The sequence below is a fragment of the Pelobates fuscus genome, chromosome 9 (genome assembly GCF_036172605.1).
Source record: "Pelobates fuscus isolate aPelFus1 chromosome 9, aPelFus1.pri, whole genome shotgun sequence".
Taxonomy (NCBI): domain Eukaryota; kingdom Metazoa; phylum Chordata; class Amphibia; order Anura; family Pelobatidae; genus Pelobates; species Pelobates fuscus.
Window position 1 is genome coordinate 49,904,475 of NC_086325.1, and position 20,608 is coordinate 49,925,082.

A 20,608-nucleotide genomic window follows, 5' to 3' on the forward strand; every position below is an offset into this window, starting at 1 on the left:
ATTGAACCAAAAGCAGGAATTCAACCCTACTAACAACAAAACTGCAGGGTGTTGCATGCCATCCTAAAAGCATTAAAGCCCACTCTGTGTAGGTCAGCATGGAACTCCCTAGCGTAGGAGAGGGGTAAAAAGATTTGGTTGCAATCATGATAATAAGAATGAAACTGGACAACAATTTTCCATTACACCATTCATCTCTTTGATTCATCTAGGTTTGTGTGGTTCATCCCAGGAAGATGGTCACTAGAGGTATATTGAGCCCTGCAATGTGGAAATATTGCAGTTTCTAGAAAACTGCAGTGTTTTACATCGCAGAGTTAAAGTGAGTAGATTACTGCATCCAGACCAATTCATTAAGATGACTTTACTGGTACTTAAATATTTGGTGATAGTTGAACTAATCGAATGATTAAATGTACCCCTGGGTCTGATCAATTGGGGTGGAATTGAGACGCTTTAAAGTGTTCTTCCAGATCATATATTTTTAGTTGGTGAGAAATATGCTGAGCGGCAAGCCATACGTAGTCCTCCCATGGTATGTGCATTTTGCAGCTGTAAAAAATAAACACCCACACCATCCACTTAAATAGACACCCGAATTTGCAGTGACATCCAAAACCACTGACATTCTATGAAGCAAAACTGAAATACTGTTCATATTGGGTAGGGGTTCTAGATAGCGTTCAGATCAGTAAGCTAGTATTGGTATTCTGGACCTTGATATTCATGAATACATACATACAGGGTTTGAGTGTAATAGGAAAACCATTATATATGCAAGGAATGTCTCCACTTCTCAGCAATCCTGCTTTCTTCATTAAGTAGTGTATCCTTCCATTCACAGGCAGCATACCATCAATATGACTGGAGTTTGTAGAGGCTCCCTGGAGGAGGTGTGTGTGCATTATTCCAGAGCGCACGTCTCTGGAGAGCGCCTCCTAATGTCTGCTATTAGACTCGCTTGAATCTTTTGAAAAGCCCCGTATTTCTGTAAATTGTCTAAAATAAATGCTATATATTTCTGCGTAATTTGTTTGCACATTGTTCTTTACTTTATGATTGAGAATACAATTAGAATGTGATACTGTCCATCATAATAATCTTGCTTTCAATAATGTCCTTTAGCCATTTTTCTCGAACTCTTGTCTGTCCAGGCCTGTGGCAGAAAGAAGTAAGTACAGAATAAGTGATTAGGTGGAGACTGAACCTACCTATAAAAATTGTAAATTAAAAAGTATCTACTCATAATAGTTGCATGTCTGTTTACCATTATTTGATTATTATTTTTTTATCCATTTCATAATCCGAACAGTCCATGTTTCCCAATTTGGGTAATATATTTTCCCCTTTTATAAAATATTAATCTAAAAGTAAAACACATTATGCAGAGATGTTTAGATTATTCTGTCCCCTGGCGATTGGAGTCGGTTTACATATTGTTAAGCAGGCCATGGAGATGGAGACAGTTAAAGTTGACTGACTGCGTCTTTAAATTGAGCTATTTACCAAAATGTGAACTGTCTGGGATGCAAAGTGAATTTCCAGTTTTGGGCCACAACAGAGAAGTTTGAAACATTCTTCAATTCAGCTAATGTTTTAATTAATTTATTTTTAAAGCATGTTTATGTTAACCTGTTTAATACAACGCATTGACTGTGTTTAACTGATGTAAAATGAAACATTTAGACTGACATACCTGTGTACAAGTCTAGTTGATTCAAATATAAAAAATACCTCCACTGGAAAAGTCTGCAAACAAGGAAAGAGAATGTAAGTACCATAACAGGGACAAGAGTTCAGACAGGAGATATGTCACTGCAGTTTACTAAAGACTTCGTTACAAAATGTAAGAACATTACTCAGAAAGCATCAAAATCCTAATCCTCCAAACCTATCTAAAGAGTTTGATGCTCCCACCTTTCAGCAATAGATTTATATATTTTTTTTAAATCTTTCTCTCTTACTCCTCTTTCCCCTTCTGTACCATTCCGTACTCACTTTATCTGAACTGCTATGCTGCCTCTCCCACTGGTATTTCTTCAGCTCTGTATGTCTTCATATAACCTCATAAGTTTTTTTTAATTGTTTTGTTTTGGGGTTTTTTATCTTTTTTTCAAAAGAGTTTTTGACACGTTTACAATCAGGTGAGAATACATTGAGAATACCTATCAAAATCATGGGCCCACATAACGTGTTGGTGATGCACTACAAAAGGTAGCACACAATCTGTACACTTACAGCAGATGTGGATATTCCAAGAATGTATACTGGTAAGGGGAAGCTCCAAACACCTTAAAACACTTGGGCTTGCTGAAATGTGTGAAGAGTGTTCCTTTTTTTTTTTTTTTTTTTTTTAAACAAAAAGTTCAAATTTCAATAGAAATTGACATTTTTATAAATTATACTGGTTACACCCCCCTGGCTTTTCAATCAAATAATAGGTCCTGTTACTTCCTGGTTTTGTTAGTTTATTTGCTCTGAACTCAAGAGGCAGCAATTGCCCAGAGCACTTGGCTTGCAAAGACTTCTCATTGAGTTGCATTGGGAAGGCTGTGATTGGACAGCCACAGAGAGTCTGGGCAGGGTTAAAATGAGATCTTGCAAAGGCAGCAGGCAAGAGATCTATTTTCCAGCTGTTTTTAGATGTACCCACAAACAAAAAAATAAAACCCATGCAACCCATTCAATGAGGGCATTTCTAATAATAAGTGCTTTGGTGTGTTTGTTTCTCTTTTTATTATCTGGCATTGAAACAAAATTTCAGGTGCTGTTAAAATATATATTGTTGAAATCCAATAGCTACAGAGCAATCACTAATATATATGACATAAACCCAGGGGTTTAATAGGCCCTCGTAGCACAGGTATGCCAACAAAGCGCACCCTTGAAGAATAAGCATGATACATTTTGTATAATGCAGTGAGGCACGTTTAGTAAATGAGCCCATAGTTGGGTTCCATAGAGTTTATACTGAGGCTCAGTTATAAAGGTTAAGAAGGAAAAGGAGACATAAGTTAAAATAAGTATTTTCCAATATCGTGATAAACAGGTCAGTTTGTGACCGATGGACAGGACTACCATATGTTAAAGTAGGAACCTCAGGCTCCACTACTAAAGTTTGCTTCCGACTAATGTGTTCTTTTAAATTGTCCTGACCCATTTATGATCTTGTCTAAGGAAAAAGAACAAGCAGTAGACTTACATTGGGTTTGATTTTGGAAATCTGGATCGTAAAGTAGATACATGCGGTTGCCCTGGGGATGGGTTTCCGTCGAGTCGGGATACTCCATCGTGTTCTATAATGGAACAGTTTGCTGAACTCAATCTCCTCATCTTTCAGGAAGTCGGTGCAGTGTAGCCAGCTTTCATGAAGTTCCCACGTCTAATAAAATAAACAAGGCAGAAGGTTCTCTGAGAACATTGTACTGTATTTACATTTTGCTGTGACAGTAACTTTACCATCTAGCAGGCCTCCCTTTTTGTGTATGGGGAAGATCCTGGGGGATTATCTAAAGGTTGTCTGTAGCTTCAGTGATCTTAGGCACCCCTTGTATGAGAAAAGAAGAAGGGGTACCTGTCACTGGAGTCACTAGCCTCCATGATCCCCAAAACTAGAGCACCATAAATAGCAGTGTAAGGGTACAGATCCTCATTAATAAATGTGGAGAGCTTTCTCTGAAGTGAAAAAGTTATTTGAGCATTTTTGAAGCATCTGTTTGAGGCTAATGAAAAGGTCAGTTTAACTAAAATCCCCATTTATTTTTATGACTTGGAGTATATCACTCTATGGAAAATTGAATATGGCAGGGTACTTCCACTTTCCAGAATTATCAACATTATGTTTACTTATCCCTATATTTCAAATATATGTATTTAGGAGGTGTGCAAAACAAAATTAAATGTAGAAATTCACATCTCTTTATCCTGCAACTGGGCGCTTCCATCTTTGCTTCCTGTCAATCATTGTTACAAACTCTGTCCTTTGCCGGCACTCAGAGTAGAGAAACCATACACAGACGGAAATTAAACAGTGTTTGTATTTCCACTTTTTATTTACCAAATTTGCCCTGGCTTTGCCTTGTCTGAATTTAATTATCACGTATTCTAAAGCAATATATATATATGTCAGTGACATTTATGCCCCATGTAAATCCTCTCACCCAAATACAATCTTACAGAAATATATTCTTCAATCTGCTTCATTCCCAGCTCCACAGAAAAATCTTTGCAGGGGACCCACGGAAAGTTTTGGAATGGAAAATCCGGATCTGAAAATAACAATTTATATAAGCATTAAAAATGGACCAGCAGCATCCAAGTCATTCACACAATTACTGGAAACCTAACATTAATTAAAAATTTTAGCAAAATTACTAAACCAGACACACTGAATTAAGTTAATTAAATGTGAATGGCAATAATTAATCATTAAATAGTGGTGTTGGAAAAATTCTCCATCTCAGCTATAGTCGACTCTATTAGACAACTTGTTTAACCCCTTAACCCCTTAAGGACAGAGCTTCAGAAGCTTGACTTACGCTTAATGACACAAGCAATTTTTGCATTTTCTTGCTGTTTGCGTTCAACTGCAATTTGCATCTCTCTCATTTATTGCACCGACACATATTATATACTGTTTTTTAAAGGACAGAAAGGGCTTTAATTTGATATAACATATATATATATAAATGCTTACTTATTATAAAAAAAATACAGAAAAATGCAAAAAAAATGAAAAATATTGTTTTTTTTTACAGTTTTTGCAATCATAATGTGTGCATAATTAGTGCAGGTTAAGGAAAGTAATTAAAAATAAATTCATTTATTTGTTCTGATTTACAGAATATATAATGTGTCTGGGATTTTAAGTTTTTTTTGGTAGTTACAGGTCACAAAGCACAAGGAGTAAAATAAAATTTTAATGTGGAGCGATTTTAGAATTTGGTATGTTTGTCTTGTAAGCCTAATAGCCATAAAATAAAACAAAATTGCCACACAAAAGTATATATTTATATAAAGTAGACATCACAGGCTATTTACCTAAGGTTGTTTTGACACTTTCTACGTAGCCATTTTACCGCCAACCTCTGCTAAATATTGGAGTAAAATTGTGTTTTTGGGGGGTTTTCGCACACAAACGTATAACAAAGAACTTCTCATGTGTATTTTGTAAAGTTGGTGTGTGCTATTCCTGTACAAAGTTTTATTATGTGTTCAGTTACTTCTGCTGAGTACAACGGTACCCCCATTGTATGTCTTTGGCACTATTTTGTGAAGCTACAGTGCCATATAGGAGACCTGTCCTTTTCAGTATTCACAGTAGAATTTTGAGAGACGGATTTAATGAGCCTATGCTTCCATTTGGGGTATTATAACAGTTTGACTGTTCAAAAACCCCAACAAAGGCCTACCATTTGTAAAAGTAGACACTCCAGGGTATCTCATAAGGTGCATATTGTGCCTTAACATGCCCCCATTTTTTTACCATTACATGCCAAAGTATGTGGTAAAAAATAATTTTGTGCATTTTTTACATACGGATTGCATTTTTGCTGGGCATTTTGTATATTTCATATGTGCCACTAAGTTCAAACCCCCCAAATTATGCTCAGCTAAGTCTTCTGAGTAAAAGGACACCCCCATTGTATGTCTATGGCACTATTTCGTGAAGCTACAGTGCCATACAGGAGACCTGTCCTTTTCAGTATTCACAGTAGAATTTTGAGAGACGGATTTAATGAGCCTATGCTTCCATTTGGGGTATTATAACAGTTTGACTGTTCAAAAACCCCCACAAAGGCCTACCATTTGTAAAAGTAGACACTCCAGGGTATCTCATAAGGTGCATATTGTGCCTTAACATGCCCCCATTTTTTTACCATTACATGCCAAAGTATGTGGTAAAAAATAATTTTGTGCATTTTTTACATACGGATTGCATTTTTGCTGGGCATTTTGTATATTTCATATGTGCCACTAAGTTCAAACCCCCCAAATTATGCTCAGCTAAGTCTTCTGAGTAAAAAGACATCCCCAATGAATGTCTTTGGCACTATTTTGTGAAGCTACAGTGGCATATTGGAGACCAAGCCATATCAGTTTTTACAGAACTTTGAATTTTGACGCTGGGCCTATGTGCAATTTCCAAGCATCTTCGTAAGTTTTAAATTCAAACTACCCCACAAAGGCCTACCATTTCTTAAAGTAGACACCCCAGGGTATTTCAAAAGGCATATTTTGAACCTTAGCGTGGGATAATTTTTCCGCTAGCTTGTACCAGGTGTAGTGGTAATAAGCGTTTTTTCTGCCTTTTTGACACACAAAGTGAGTTTGCACAGTATATTTTGCAAACCTTATGTGTACCACCACTCTATAATACTTTATATGTTGCTCAGCTGTGTCGGCTGAGTACAAAAATACCCCCGTATGTACCTTTGCCAGGTATATGTGGACATCGGAGGGGCACATTTGGGACACAGCCATTCCATTTTTTTTCAAACTTTAAATTTTTACGCTGTGCCCATGTCCCATTTTAGAGTATTTTACCAGGCTATATAATCCAAATACCCCATAAAGCCATACCATTTCTTAAAGAAGACATCCCAGGGTATTTCAAAAGGCATATTTTGAAAATTAGTGTGGGATCATTTTTCCGCTAGCTTGTACCAGGTGTAGTGGTAATAAGCGTTTTTTCTGCCTTTTTGACACACAAAGTGAGTTTGCACAGTATATTTTGCAAACCTTATGTGTACCACCACTCTATAATACTTTATATGTTGCTCAGCTATGTCGGCTGAGTACAAAAATACCCCCGTATGTACCTTTGCCAGGTATATGTGGACATCGGAGGGGCACATTTGGGACACAGCCATTCCATTTTTTTTCAAACTTTAAATTTTTACGCTGTGCCCATGTCCCATTTTAGAGTATTTTACCAGGCTATATAATCCAAATACCCCATAAAGCCATACCATTTCTTAAAGAAGACATCCCAGGGTATTTCAAAAGACATATTTTGAACCTTAGCGTGGGATCATTTTTCCGCTAGCTTGTACCAGGTGTAGTGGTAATGAGCGTTATTAAATTAATTTTGTAACTTTTTAAAACTTTTTTTACTTTTTAAAACTATTTTTTAAACTTTTGTTTTGCTTATTCATTTTTTTAAAGTTTCCTAAACTTTCGTAAAACTTTTTTTTTACAGATTTAACATTTTTCTAAGCTTTTTCTTTTACCGTTAACCCCTAACTAGCAGTAAGCAGCACTAACAGTAATTCCCCATTTTCCCATAACTCCCACCCACCCCAGCTAGCAAAATATTTAATTATACAATATTTAAATTGGTTAATTAAATTAATTTAACCCCTGAGGGTTAAAAAATAAATAAAAGTTAATCGTCAGGGGTTAAAAAAAAATTAGATCACAGTATAATACTGTGATCTGTATTTTGATCACTGTAGGCAGTGATAGACTGGCAGGTAAGGGGTTAATTTTTATTTGGACTGGGTAAAGGGTTTATTTTTTTTTATTTTTTACTTAAACGTTATTAAAACTTTTTTTTTACTTAATTTTTTAACTTTTTAAAGCTTATTTTAAAACTTTTTTTAACGTTAACCCCTAGTTAGCCTAACACTAAATCCCCCAATTCCCCACTAACTTCCACCCTCCCCAGCTAGCTAAATTTATCATTTTAAAATATTTAAATTAATTAATAAAATAAATTTAACCCCTGAGGGTTAAAAAAAAAAAGAATTAACCCTCAGGGGTTAAAAAAAAAAATCAGATCATATTAAAATGTAATCCCTGCCAATTGATCACTGTAGTCAGTGATCAATTGGCAGGGAAGGGGTTAATTTTTTATTAATATGGGTAAAGGGGGGTGGGATTTTAATTTAACTTTTTTTTTTAACACCAGGGGGCAGGATCATCACTGATCTGGCTCCCTGCACTTCACAGTGAACCCGGAAGTGCAGGGAGGCGGAGGTGAGTATACAGAGCACATGTGCCCGCTCTGACATGCTGTCAGAGCGGGCACATGAGCTGGGACAGCCCGATCCGGTGCTCCCAGTCTGCCTCTAATGCAGAGGCAGACCGGAGCACCATTAACCCCACGATCGCCGCGATTGCGGCGATCTGGGGTTAATTTTACCGCGTGACGGACGAGGTCCGTCACCCGTCGTTAAGGGCATCCCCAGGATGACGGACCTCGTCCGTCACCCGTCGTGAAGGGGTTAAGGACACATGACATGTGTGACATGTCATGATTCCCTTTTATTCCAGAAGTTTGGTCCTTAAGGGGTTAAAGGATTTAATTTGCTAAAATTCTTTCTTGTGAATAAGCACAACATTAACCTATTGTTCCTATTAACATTTGTAATCAGGGCCGAATTTACCTAATCTGCTTCCCCAAGGTCAGATTCCTCAATGCACCCTAGCCCATCATCTTTATGATCCTTGATGTATATGATTGGATGGATGACTGTAAGTAGTATGGGGTATGTGGATGGATGGTGAACGTGACTCGGTGGGCAGTTTGATGGCAATGTGTGCACGATGGGTGGGGGGAGGTGGCGTTCTGTGGGTAAGTGTGTAAATTGGACAGGGTGTGAGGGTATGACTGGGAGGTGAGGTGGGGCTGACTGGATGGGTAGGTAAATATGATCGATTCAGAGTATTCCAAGGGAGTAATTTATATATATATATTTTTTTTTTGTAAATCTTTCTTTTATTATGGCATATGCGTTATCGGGTACAGAATAGAAAAAGGAGCTATTGAGGGATAACACACGTTAATGATAACAAGATGGTTTGAGCTACACTCCTAAGAAAGACTGCCATATTTTAATTTATTTTTAAACTTGAATAAACATAGCGATACAGGCTTAGTTAAGTGAAACGAAACAAAGTAACATAACATAAAATAAATGAATGATGCTTAGTAGGTAGCTGGGCAGGTCAAACTAAATCCTGTCGACATAGTGCTCCCTACATCTGTATTACGCATTAAGTCTAGACTTTGGTTTGCCTGTCGTACCCGGGGTATGTGAAACAGAGTCAGCGGCATTTTAGTTTAAAGGATCTATACATCTCATCCTAGACATGCAGCTCTCAGCGACAGTATAGGTTAGGAAACATGCTTTCGGTAATGATTACATCTCATATTGAGTTATGCTAGACTAACAGGGTCAATAAAGCTGCCTGTGCTATGGGAATGGTCTCATGGCTAATAGTGGGCCCATATGTTCTGCCCTTCTATCTAGTACAACATGCCAATGGATTACATTGTGGTTATAGCGTTGGCTGCGATAAAGGTAATGGCTAAAAGGTAGTAAGTAAAGGCATAGCGCGTCATCTGGCACAGGTAAGGCAGAAAGAAAAAATAAAGGTGTGGAGAGAGCGTTAACCAGTACTGTGTGTCCATATATCAGTCCCGCTCAGCCCATGCCGGTGCGCAGCAGGTTGTCTTCAGGAGTTAAGAGGTAGGCGGTGTCGGAGCGGTCATTGCAGGGTGAGGACCCCCTCCAGCCCCAGGCCCACTTTGAGGGTGGCATCGTCTGACCACTGGCTCGATGGCTCTGTGAGGTCGAGGCATTCCCATAACGGGTGTAGTTGGAGCCGGTTTTCTGTCGCCGCCAGCGGCGGGCATTCCTCCTGCAGGGTGGTCGATGCTGTGGAGGCATTTTCCTCCTGGCACCCGGCCTGGGCGGGCTGCTTGCTTGCGCGGTCATCTTGGGGGTAGTTGCTGTGCCCGGAGTGGGGCGCTTCTTCCCCGCGTTCCTCGTTCCAGACTTGCGGCCTGGCTGCGTTTGCGGTGTCGCCTGTCTCCGCACACCGTGTGTTTGGTTCAGTCTGTTCGCCGTCGGCTGGGGTAGCTTGTTTGCCATCGATGCTTGAAGCCTTTGTTCCAGTTTGTACCAGAATCTGTCAAAAGCTGCGTCTATGCGCAGTTGGATGTCGCTGTGATCCCCAATCTCAGGTAAGCGTTTTGGTCCGTGTGGTTTTCTTACCGCCGCCATCTTGGGTACGCCATGTGTTTGGCTGCCCTGATGTTGCAGTGTGTAGATTAACATGGTTTGCTCGTGGTTGCTATTCCAGTCGCTTGATGTGGACCGAGATGTCCCCCATCGGTCCAGAGGGGGGGGGGGGGGTAGGAGATGACTCTCTCGAGGGATCCTTGTCCAGGTCAGTCAGCCTGGGGAGCGGCCGTCTCCCCGCTGCCCGATCTCCGGTAGGCCTCCGGGTGTTGTGTGTGGTCTCCGAGGGATTACAGGCTTGAGTTTGGTATCGGTTGATACCCCCGGGTGTCCCCGTCATGCTAGGAGCTGTCCAGTGTGCGATTGTGCCGGTTTTTTGGGGGGGGTTATCCCCGAAAAGTGCCGAGTGTAGCAGGAGCTGAGGTACAGCACAACCGCTCTGTCCGGATGCTAAGCTCCGCCCCCCAGTAATTTATATTTTAAAGTGTCCATGCAACCTCCTATATGTAGGTCGACCAATCCGTAATTTAAATACAAGAGTGGCAGAACATATAAGAAATATAAGAAATGGAGTAGAGACACATAGCATCTCAAACCATTTTAAAATAGCTCATAATCAAAACCCTAAAGGAATGTTTTTTAGTGCCATTAAACTTGTAAAAAAAGATTGGAGAGGAGGAGATTATATTAAAAAAATAGGAAAGGGGGGGGGCGGAGCCTGGCAGCCATCCTGAATAGACGCCATCAAAGCTTGCTCCTCCAAAATCTACCACAATCTGCCAAAAATCAACCCCATCAAGCCCCATCTACCCACCAAAAACACCCAGCACCTACCAGCAAGCACCCTGCACCGTTTCATGCCTTTCTTTCAGGCACCCAAACAACCCAGACGCAAACTCAAAGCTGCGGCCTACCGCGCCACTCCAATCCTGGGCCTAGAGGCCTTCCTCGGCGGGATCTACCCGGAACTCCCTCCTCTCAACGCGGCCGCAAGCAAAACAGAAATGGGCCGCCGCTCACAAAAACCCGCAACCGGCCACTGCACACAAGATAGGGATATCGGAGAGATGCTCCTCCGGCCTACACACCCTGAACCGGCCCAGGCCACTCCACTCCACGCCAGCAGCCTGACCTCCGACCCGCACGGAGATGAGCCGAGCACAGCGGCGACCCCCCTGGCTGACCAAACACCACCACCAGAACCCCTAGATGATTCAGCCCCCACCACCAAAGGGGACTTAAAAGCACTATGGGCAAATATACAAAACTTACTAGCGGCCGATGTCGCAAGGGTTAAGGCAGACATATCACAAGTAACAGAACGTGTTGGAACGGCAGAGGCAGACATCAAAGTCGTTCAGGATGAGGTCTCCAGCCTTAAAGACACAGTCCAACAAATACAAATGGAACAACATGTCCTAGCTGCCCAACTCATGTCCCTTGAGGATAGACAACGCCAAACCCACATTAAAATCAGGGGAGTACCCACCACAGTCCCAACCGAGGAACTAGCACACTATGCGAGGCGACTCCTCGCCACGATCCTCCCTCAAGCTATCGCCAAGAAACTAGTCCTAGACGGGATCTACCGGGTCGCAAGCACGGTACGAATCCCCCCCAGCACACCCAGAGATGTAATCCTGCGCTGCATGTCGATACAGGACAAGATACAGATAATGACAGCCCTGAAGGGTAAAACGCATCTGGCCTTCGAGAGCTCCCAATTGACTTTCTTTCAGGACCTCACCAGAGCCACACTACTAAGGCGTAAAACATTCGGGCCAGTCACAGCCTCACTACGCGCTGCTGACATAGCCTACAGATGGGGACGCACTGGCTCACTGCTAGTACACCACAATGGGACTACCCATAACCTCACAACCCTGTCCGGAGCACCAGCCTTCCTATCTGCAATGGGACTGCAACCTTCGCATCTTAACCCCACACCTGCAAGTCAAATAGAAAATCGGGAACCAGAAGACGACCTAACGCCGACCCAGATAACGAGAAACCGACAATCTACAAACACCTAACTATGTTCAAAGGCTGAGCCTAAAAACAACGCATATACCTCGGGAACAATTTCCGATGCGGACCAAGACTTTACCGAAACTCGGTTGAGATCCCCTCAAGTGCCTACACCATTGCATAACCCATCCCATGCACCCCTCCCTCCCCATGAGATGTATATGCATGTATTATTACTTTTTGTTTACCTGTTAACACCAGTATAAATTTGTTCCTAAACCCTACCACTACTTACAGGAGGTACCCATGCACCCAACCACACCAAACAGGCCTACACAACAGACAAATTGATGGCACCCACCTTAGATACACCCCTCCGTCTCCCCGCCACCCCCAAGGTAAGGGGAAATAGTCAAGATGCCACAGGCAGTACCCTGCAACGCGGAACCCCACACACACCTGATCAAACACAAACTAAAACCTAAAACGGGGGCCCATAGACAGGTACTCACTGACATCTGACACCACAAGCCTGACCCAAACCTGTAACAAGCATGTATGCTCTTAGGCCCCCAAGTAAAGCCACACTTGGCAACCACGAGCAATCACAGACACCCAAACCTGGAGTATCCCAGGGAACCAACACACAACCCACCACACCTGTCTGCAACAGCACAACCCTGGGCGTGTCACCTAACTTGTCTACTATATAGAAAAAAGTGCTTAGTTTAACTTGTGTACCAATCTTATAAACCTGTATAATGTTTTTTTTTTTTTTTTTTTTTTTAAGTCTTTATTTTTGGTGTGCACAAAAGTAACAATACGCCTTGGTGCGCCACAACAGCGACATCAGGGTACATTAGTGAACATTTGCATTACAGGTTGTGGTAATCGATTGTCAGGCACATTTTTTAGTTAGAATTGCAATAGTTTAGGTGCTCGATTAGCGTAGACATTTGATTGTTCAATGCAATTGTAAATTAGAAACACGTTTAGTTCAGTAGCTTAAGATTAGTGTTCATCGTTTCAGTTGAGTGTCATCGTTTCAGTTTCTCGATATTGGTTTGGTTATGCTTATCTATGCTTAAGAGAGGGACATGCATTTTATACAATGACATCTGGTCTAAATCATCATAACATATAATAGGCTAGACCGCAAGTTTACATTTCAAGTTATGCTAGATTGTGCCGTGCAGCTCGGATAGGAAAATGCAGTTCTACTTGTGTTACTTGCATTATGGTAGGTGTTTGTGTTGCCTGTCAGGAAGAACTTGCGTATGCTGGGCTATAGTGTCCCTTTGTGTAGGTGTTGGATCACTGCGTTTTGGCGAGTGTCTGTTCTAGGGAGTTAAAGGGCCACGGGTATCAGCTCGTACAGTGTGTGGAGTCGCAGTACCTGTCGGCAGGGGTGTTCCCTGGATGTCGTGCAGTGAGGTGCGATTAGTTCGGGGCAGGTATGTGTGCCATCGCGTGGGTGCCTGTGTGTGTCTGTTCTGTGTTGTGGTGCGTTGGTGATTCTGTGTATGTAAGCAGGTAAGTGGGGTCTTAGTGGGGTAGTCCATCAGCTTGTGCTCGGTTGCCGGTCCCCGCTCATCCGATACCCTGGCTTGGAGGCTGGCTTGAGCGATTAAGTGTCCGCATGGTGCATTGTTCCAGTGGCTCGTCCCGGTGTCCTCGGTAATAAAGAAGTCCCGTTCCCGGAGTGTGGAGTGATGTGCCCTCACAAAAGAGGTATGGGTCCCCTTTGGTGGGTGATAGTAGGGTGTCCGGGTGTGTTGGTTCAGACTATGGCAGTGGCGTCGTCTTGTCTGTAGCTTTTGTGCCAGGTACCTCTTTCGAGTGTACTGCAGCTTGAGCAGGCCCCCCATGTGCAGCAGTGAGTCTGCGTTAGAAAGATAGTCCAGTAGGGTTTCGCCCTTTTTGTGCCCCATTTTGCTCTGCTTGTTGTTAGTTGTTTGTTAGTTGTTTGCACCTGAGTCTGTGCGTTGTTTTCATGCAAGCGGTCATGATGGTCGGTTGGTGTTGGATGGGTTCTCCCGTGGTCAGCTTGTTCGTGCTTGCGGGTCGCGCAGATGGCTGACGTGCGGCGGCCATCTTGATGGGCCCTGCCCGTTAAGCCTTCTGCAGCGGGGCAGATGTTTGGGCCCAGATTAGTGTGACAGTAGCAGCCCGTGGAGACCAGGATAACCCCCCCGGTCCAGAGGGGGGGGAGGTAAGCGAGACGCCGGCTGGAGACCCGGGAAAGCGGCCGTCCCTTCCCGGCTCAAGCTCCAACGAGCTTCAGGCCCCGTCGGGTTACTTTGGATGCCAGTCAGGGTCATGAGAGATATCCCTGTGTGCCCCAGCAGCTGAAGGTCGCCGTGGGCACAAGTAAGGGACTATGGTTGCTTTTGGCTCCTAGTTGGCTCCGATATTCAGGCCCCGAAGCGGGAGCTCAGACGGAGCACGTCTGATCCCGTCGGCGGTCAGGCCCCGCCCCCACCTGTATAATGTTTTCACATGCTTTGACACTGTATTCAGATGCATACTTGAGATTGCTTGTCACAGCTGTTGTGGCAAGACAAGCATGTATGTTATTAAGCCATGCACTAAGAAAATAAAGAATTTAAAAAAATTAAAAAAATAAAAATAGGAAGGGAAGAAATTAAATTCATCTTTAAATTTTAACACTATGACACCGCATGGGTTAAACAATGATTTTGAATTATGCCATTTTACGAACTAGTATTGTCTTTTAAACAGTGTTTTTTCTTAGACACTTTTAATTATCTCACTATTTGGTTTTAATTTATCTCCCTTTTTTATATATTTCTTTGAATTTTAGGATTTCATGTTTTTTAGAATTGCTTATTTTAGAACATTTTATTGGATGAGCTTAATAGAAAACCCTCACTATTTAAAGTATGTGCCAAAAATGAAACAAGATTTATATAAAGTGTAAATGGATTATATTTTAATTATTTTGAATTTTGTTTTGAATAAATGTAAAGAACTATATTAGTATGTAGATATATGTATAAGCTAACAAAATTCAAAACATTTGGGGTATCAAAATATTATATCTTTACTATTTATTGATTAAAGGAATGACTTTGGAACTTAAGTGTGTCCCATACACAGGTTAGGATTGTGCCCCACTAATAAAGTTGAAACTGTCAGCCGAAATGTTATATCAGGAAGTGAAATGATGAGCAAGGATGCTGGAACGCACGTTGCGTTCCATTAGGAAGCAGGACGAGGATCGAGAACGTTGGAACGCACATTGCGTTCCACGAAGCGCAAACCGGAAGCGGAAGGGATATTGACTGAAACCGGGGAGCGGGCGATTTAAAGCGTGGAAGAGAGAGAGGAAATCATATGACAGCCAACTGAGGAAGCCTTTTAATAAGGCGGAACGCGTTTTGGACTTCTGTTATTGACTACATAGTCTATCCATACATTGATCTGGTATTTATTTATCTTACCGGTATGTTTTGATTTTTATTTAAATTAATAAAGCACTTCTTGGATAGAAATTTCTTTGACCTGGCATTTCTACCATCTGGAGCCGGCCAAGAGGGAGAAAGAAAGCACCAATCACTTTGATAAAGAAAAGGATTTGGACATCCTTGAATAGTCCAGAGGCGCATACTATATGAGGGTATGACTCTAGGCTTGTGAGTGACATTGCTCTCTTTTTTATTATTTAAGCTTTTGATTGCTGTATTGCACTATTTCTTGTATAATCTTGTTTTGCAGAATATCTGCTGAATTATTACCTAGGAGCTCCACCTTTTATATGTATGTATGATTCAGAGTATGTGACTGGTTGGGTGGCTGAATGGTAGTGAGTGTAGGAGCAAGTTTTTGTAGATTCTTAGTGAGTGCATGTAAATGATGGTGTATTTTTGTGGAGTGCTAGTGTGTGAATTTAGTAGTAGCAGGAGCGCATTTGTGTGAATGTGCATGTGTGCAGGTGTGTTTGTGCACTGTGCTGCCGATTCCCATCTGCCCTTTACATCTCTCTCCACCCCCTCTATTTATCTATCTTCACCTGCCATAAGTTAATTGCCCCCTTTACCCAATTGTGCCCCTCTTCCTATAACACTCCATTCCCCTCTTCTTATCCCCCCCTTTTCTCACTTGTTTTCCTCTTCTCTCCACCTGCTTCTCTGAATTACTCTCCCCATCCTTCCCCTCCCCCCCATTAATCTACCCCTTTAATCGCTTGTCCCTCTCTTCTGTCCCTCTCACATTCACCTCTTTTTTCTGTCTTCTCCATTAATTCCTTTTTTCTCTTCCCTTCTTCACCTGGGTCCCTCTTCTAGTAAGCCTCCTAAACATATCCCAAGCCTTTCCTAGTGATGTTGGGCTGCAGCAGAAGGTGGAGGAGGTCATGCATGGTTAGGACGCTGATATAATTTACGCTCCAGTAAGTTGTTCATGTTGTCAAATTTGCTATATGCTGCTACTATATAAATGCCAATAATAATATTAAACAGGATAGCTGGTTTGAAGATTGTTTTTTTCATATTCAGAGTTGTTTGCAATTCACATTAAATGCCCCAAAATGCACACTTTAGAATGAACAATCCTGATAGAACATTACCTGGTCCTTTACTTGAGGGATTTTGTTCATTTCTCAGGGTTTCCTGGGCATTTCTCATAGCAGCTTCCACCAGGGCACTGGCTGTTTCTCTTAATGCTGCCAGGTAGCTTTCTTCAGACTCCATTCTATGTCTAATATGTAGTGAACCCCTCCACGCTCCGTGCCAGTTTCACACCACCAATCTTACTGAATATGCTTCTAAACGTGTACCTGTTGGGAAAAATTGTGACTCTGAGCCAGTGGTGTGCTGCCCTAGGCATGAACAAACTCGGGCACCCATCCCTAATTTAAAATTTTCTTACCCCTTCCTGTCAAGGCCACACGCACTTTGACTGACAAACATTCCCTCACTGATGTATGAACTGACATACACACTGTTTAGCCAACACACACTTTCACTGACAGACATACACACACATTAACTGACGGACGGACACACACTGACTGACAGACACACACACACACTCTCACTCACAGACACACACTGACAGACATCAGGGCCGCCATCAGGGGGTGACAACCATGACGGTTGTCACGGGCCCGGCGGTCCTGGGGGCCCAGACTGCTTTGGCAGTCCAGGACCCCACAATTACTTTCTGCACATATATATAGCGATGATGGCATAGTGGGCCCCCCGGCTTCCTGTATTTGCAGAGGGGGCCCAGCAGACTGCAGGAGCACTTTACAGATCTTAGCTCTCTCTAACTCCCGCAAGACGTGCGGCTGTTAAAGTGGTGCCACGGGTTACCATGGCAACGCTCCGCGCGGCGCACACACCACGTCTCGCGGGAGTTAAAGAGAGGGAAGATCTGTAAAGTGCTCCTGCAGTCCGCTGGGCACCCTCTGCAAATACAGGGAGCCGGGGGCCCCACCATGCCACCGGACCACCAGGGATGGAATCTTTTCCCCTCCCTGAAGCAGGTAAGAAACAGGGAGGGGGGGGTAACATTAATTACATTACATGCATACACTAGCAAACACACACACACACTCTGCATTCATTACACTAACACACACACTGCATTCACTGCACTAACACACTCTGCATTCATTACACTAACACACACACACTGCATTCACTGCACTAACACACACTGCATTCATTACACTAACACACACTCTGCATTCACTACACTGACACACTCTGCATTCATTACACTAACACACAGCATCGACTACACAAACATCCTGTATTCACAGTACACACACTACATCCACCACACATTCAAACACTCTGCATTCACTATACAGAGACACTGCGTCTAATACACACACTACATCCACTACAGACACTGCATCCACTAAATACATTGCATCTAGTACACATAAACACTACACAAACACACACTACATCCACTACTCAAACACAATCTGCGTTCACTATACACACTGCATCCGCTACACAAACACACACTCTGCATTCACTGCACAAACAGTATCTAATACACACAAACACTACATCCATTTCACACATTCTAATTCACTTCCACTATACATACCACATTCAGTCCTGCATCATTGTCAGCGGACTAGGTAGGAGTCCTGTGAGTGGACTTGTGGGCTGGCAGGCGGGGGGGGGGGGGGGGAGGCGCGGGCCAGGGCCCAGACCTTGTGCTTTGTCAGGGGCCCCAAAATTTCTGGTGGCGGCCCTGACAGACATACACACACTGACTGACAGACACACATTCATAGAAATACACACACACACACACTCTCACTCACAGGCACACACACTGACAGACACACACTCACAAATACACACACACATTAACTGGACTTGGGTCCAAGGTGAAAAGAGACAGCGAGACCCAAGCCCAGCTGCGGCGGCTAAGGGGCTATGGTGCTTATGGTGTCCGGTGTGGTGCTTATGGTACACAACGACAGCTAGAAAGCAGCGATTGGCGGAGGCACCCAGTCGGGGTGCCAGGCTGTCCGTCACAATAACCTTTTGTGTAAAAGCCACTATTTTAAGGTAAAACACGTTATAATATTATTAGTTGAGTTAAACAAAATACCTAAAGAAAAAAAAGGGGTTCGTGTCACAAAAACGTGATTAAATTAGGTAAAAACCACCGTGAATTATAATATTTTCTAAATTGCTACTATACTATCAATCATCCCTTATGTTCAGTTCAAAATGTTTCTTTCAAAGTAGCAGTTTAATAGGTTAAATTTGATACAGTGTTTAAGAAGATAGTAACACTTCTAAATTGCTATTAGATGGGGGTGTTAGAGAATCACATTACAAAACTTTCCAAATAGGATAGAGTGATCATATTATTGTCTTTGTTATATATAGACAGCATATAGTTTAGGATCAGGGTGGTTAGAAAAGCTTGAAGGATATGTTCATATTCCATATGTCCTGAATTCACATCACTAACACTATTCACTTTTACTAACACACCAAACCCATCAGAGATCCCAAAACAAACACCTGCTGAATAAATGCATCTTGCGAAAATCAGAGAGTAAGTCAGCAATGTCAGATTCAATTGTTAATTTACAGTGACTCTAAGGTCCCCAGCTAGATAGTTCATTTATTAATCAAAATATACAAAGCTTTTTAAACATTGGACAAGGAATAATTACATCAGAATTGCTATTTAACATAACATAATTGCTTATGTTATTTTTTATGGTATCACAATTAGGTTTAATAATGTTATTCAAACCAGAGATGGTTATCACAACATAGGGGTAAGCTATGATTACCAATAATAGAATATACATTTAGAGTTTACATATCTAAATGCATATTTATAGCACTCCCAAGATTAAAATGGCTTACTCTTTTTCAAGAATTAAAAACATTTCAAATTTTTGGGGATTCACAATGGAATAGCCAGTTTGAGGCCAGAATAGCGGAGCTTGAAATATATTAGGAACATGTTCAATTAGTTTGGTCTTAAATTTGCAGTTATGTTATCTATACTCCTTAACTCCTACCTCTTTACTGATAAACCCCCCTTGTTAGCAGTTGTACAACGCTGCAGTATATGTGGCTGCATTAGCACACCTCTCAACATGTCAAATGGACTAGAGCGACTCTTTAATTTTAGTGGTGAGTGGGGGGTGTGGCCAAGGGCGGGGTTGTTCTAAGGAATTTTAGGTGACTTACTAATAACAATTTATGTATCTAAATGCAATGTATAACATGAACAATGTGTCATATTTACACAGACTGATTTCTAAACACATTTGTTGTAGTTTACAGACCCATTGCAGTATTATTAATCTGGAGCCCTGTTCTACACTCAGACACACTAACAACATGGAGCTACTAAAAAAAGACAGACAGTAGCATAGAAAAGATGGTCAGAGTGGTTTGGGCTCAAATAGGGACTGTGCCTCCGAAATAGGGACACTTGGGAGGTATGCCTTAGTGTGATAGACATACTGCACACGTCTGCAGTGCAGTAATATTTTTCTTTTAATAAATCTATTGACTATTTTCCTTTTAACGATCCCAAATTATGACCAAGAAGGCCCAGTTACACAAACTAAACACAAAAAAATAGCAAAATACATACCGGATTATTTTTTTTTAGCTTCCAGGATTTGAGCTGTGTCACTTTCATTAGATATACAGAGCAGACCTGTAATGGGTTGCAAGAGGCAGTGTTTGAATACCACTGTAACTAAGGAGACCTAACAACCAGCCAATAGCAGGAATTCTATACAACCTCATTATTATCAGATGTCAGTCACTGGCAGGCAGAATTGCTGCATGGTTACAGAATTGTGTATTGAGAGAACTAGACACACAATACTTCGTTATTATAAATTATTGTTCCAGTATAGAAAAAACAATATGTCAATGAATACCTAAATGCTGTGCTATTTTATTTTATTTATATGAGTTATTTATATAAGTTTCCCTGGCTTCACACACTGTTTAGTGTGCGCCTGCCTGCATCACTCATCAGGAAAAGATTTTTATCCCATAATTCCAATGTTCTTCTTATTCCACATAACCTATAAACCTATACACAGTGTGCAGCAAGTCATGAAAAACTGCAGCTTGCACTAGGAAAATGATTAGTGAATATTTTGTCTATGGCTGCTATATTGTCAGGGG

The 20,608-nt window shown here is 41.8% G+C and overlaps 1 protein-coding gene across 1 annotated transcript; it reads right to left on the reverse strand.

Moving 5' to 3' along the window:
• Window positions 1-208: 208 nt before the first annotated feature.
• On the reverse strand, window positions 209-20,158 carry AKAP14 (A-kinase anchoring protein 14). The gene is made up of 6 exons (XM_063433367.1): window positions 20,057-20,158; window positions 16,528-16,737; window positions 4,177-4,268; window positions 3,203-3,382; window positions 1,697-1,749; window positions 209-1,156 (listed from the first exon to the last, which is right to left on the reverse strand). Exons 2-6 carry the CDS (start codon window positions 16,649-16,651, stop codon window positions 1,072-1,074), a joined length of 534 nt encoding a protein of 177 aa, XP_063289437.1. The 5' UTR covers window positions 16,652-16,737; window positions 20,057-20,158; the 3' UTR covers window positions 209-1,071.
• Between the last annotated feature and the right edge of the window lie 450 nt (window positions 20,159-20,608).

What these genes read in the sequence shown, in the direction of transcription:
- AKAP14 (XM_063433367.1), bottom strand. Translation starts at nt 16,651, where the DNA reads ATGGAGTCTGAAGAAAGCTACCTGGCAGCATTAAGAGAAACAGCCAGT. An exon ending in TCCCTCAAGTAAAGGACCAG is followed by an intron (nt 4,269 to 16,527) that starts GTAATGTTCTAT and finishes TGTTATTTTCAG; the next exon opens with ATCCGGATTTTCCATTCCAA. An exon ending in AGATTGAAGAATATATTTCT is followed by an intron (nt 3,383 to 4,176) that starts GTAAGATTGTAT and finishes TTATTTTATTAG; the next exon opens with ACGTGGGAACTTCATGAAAG.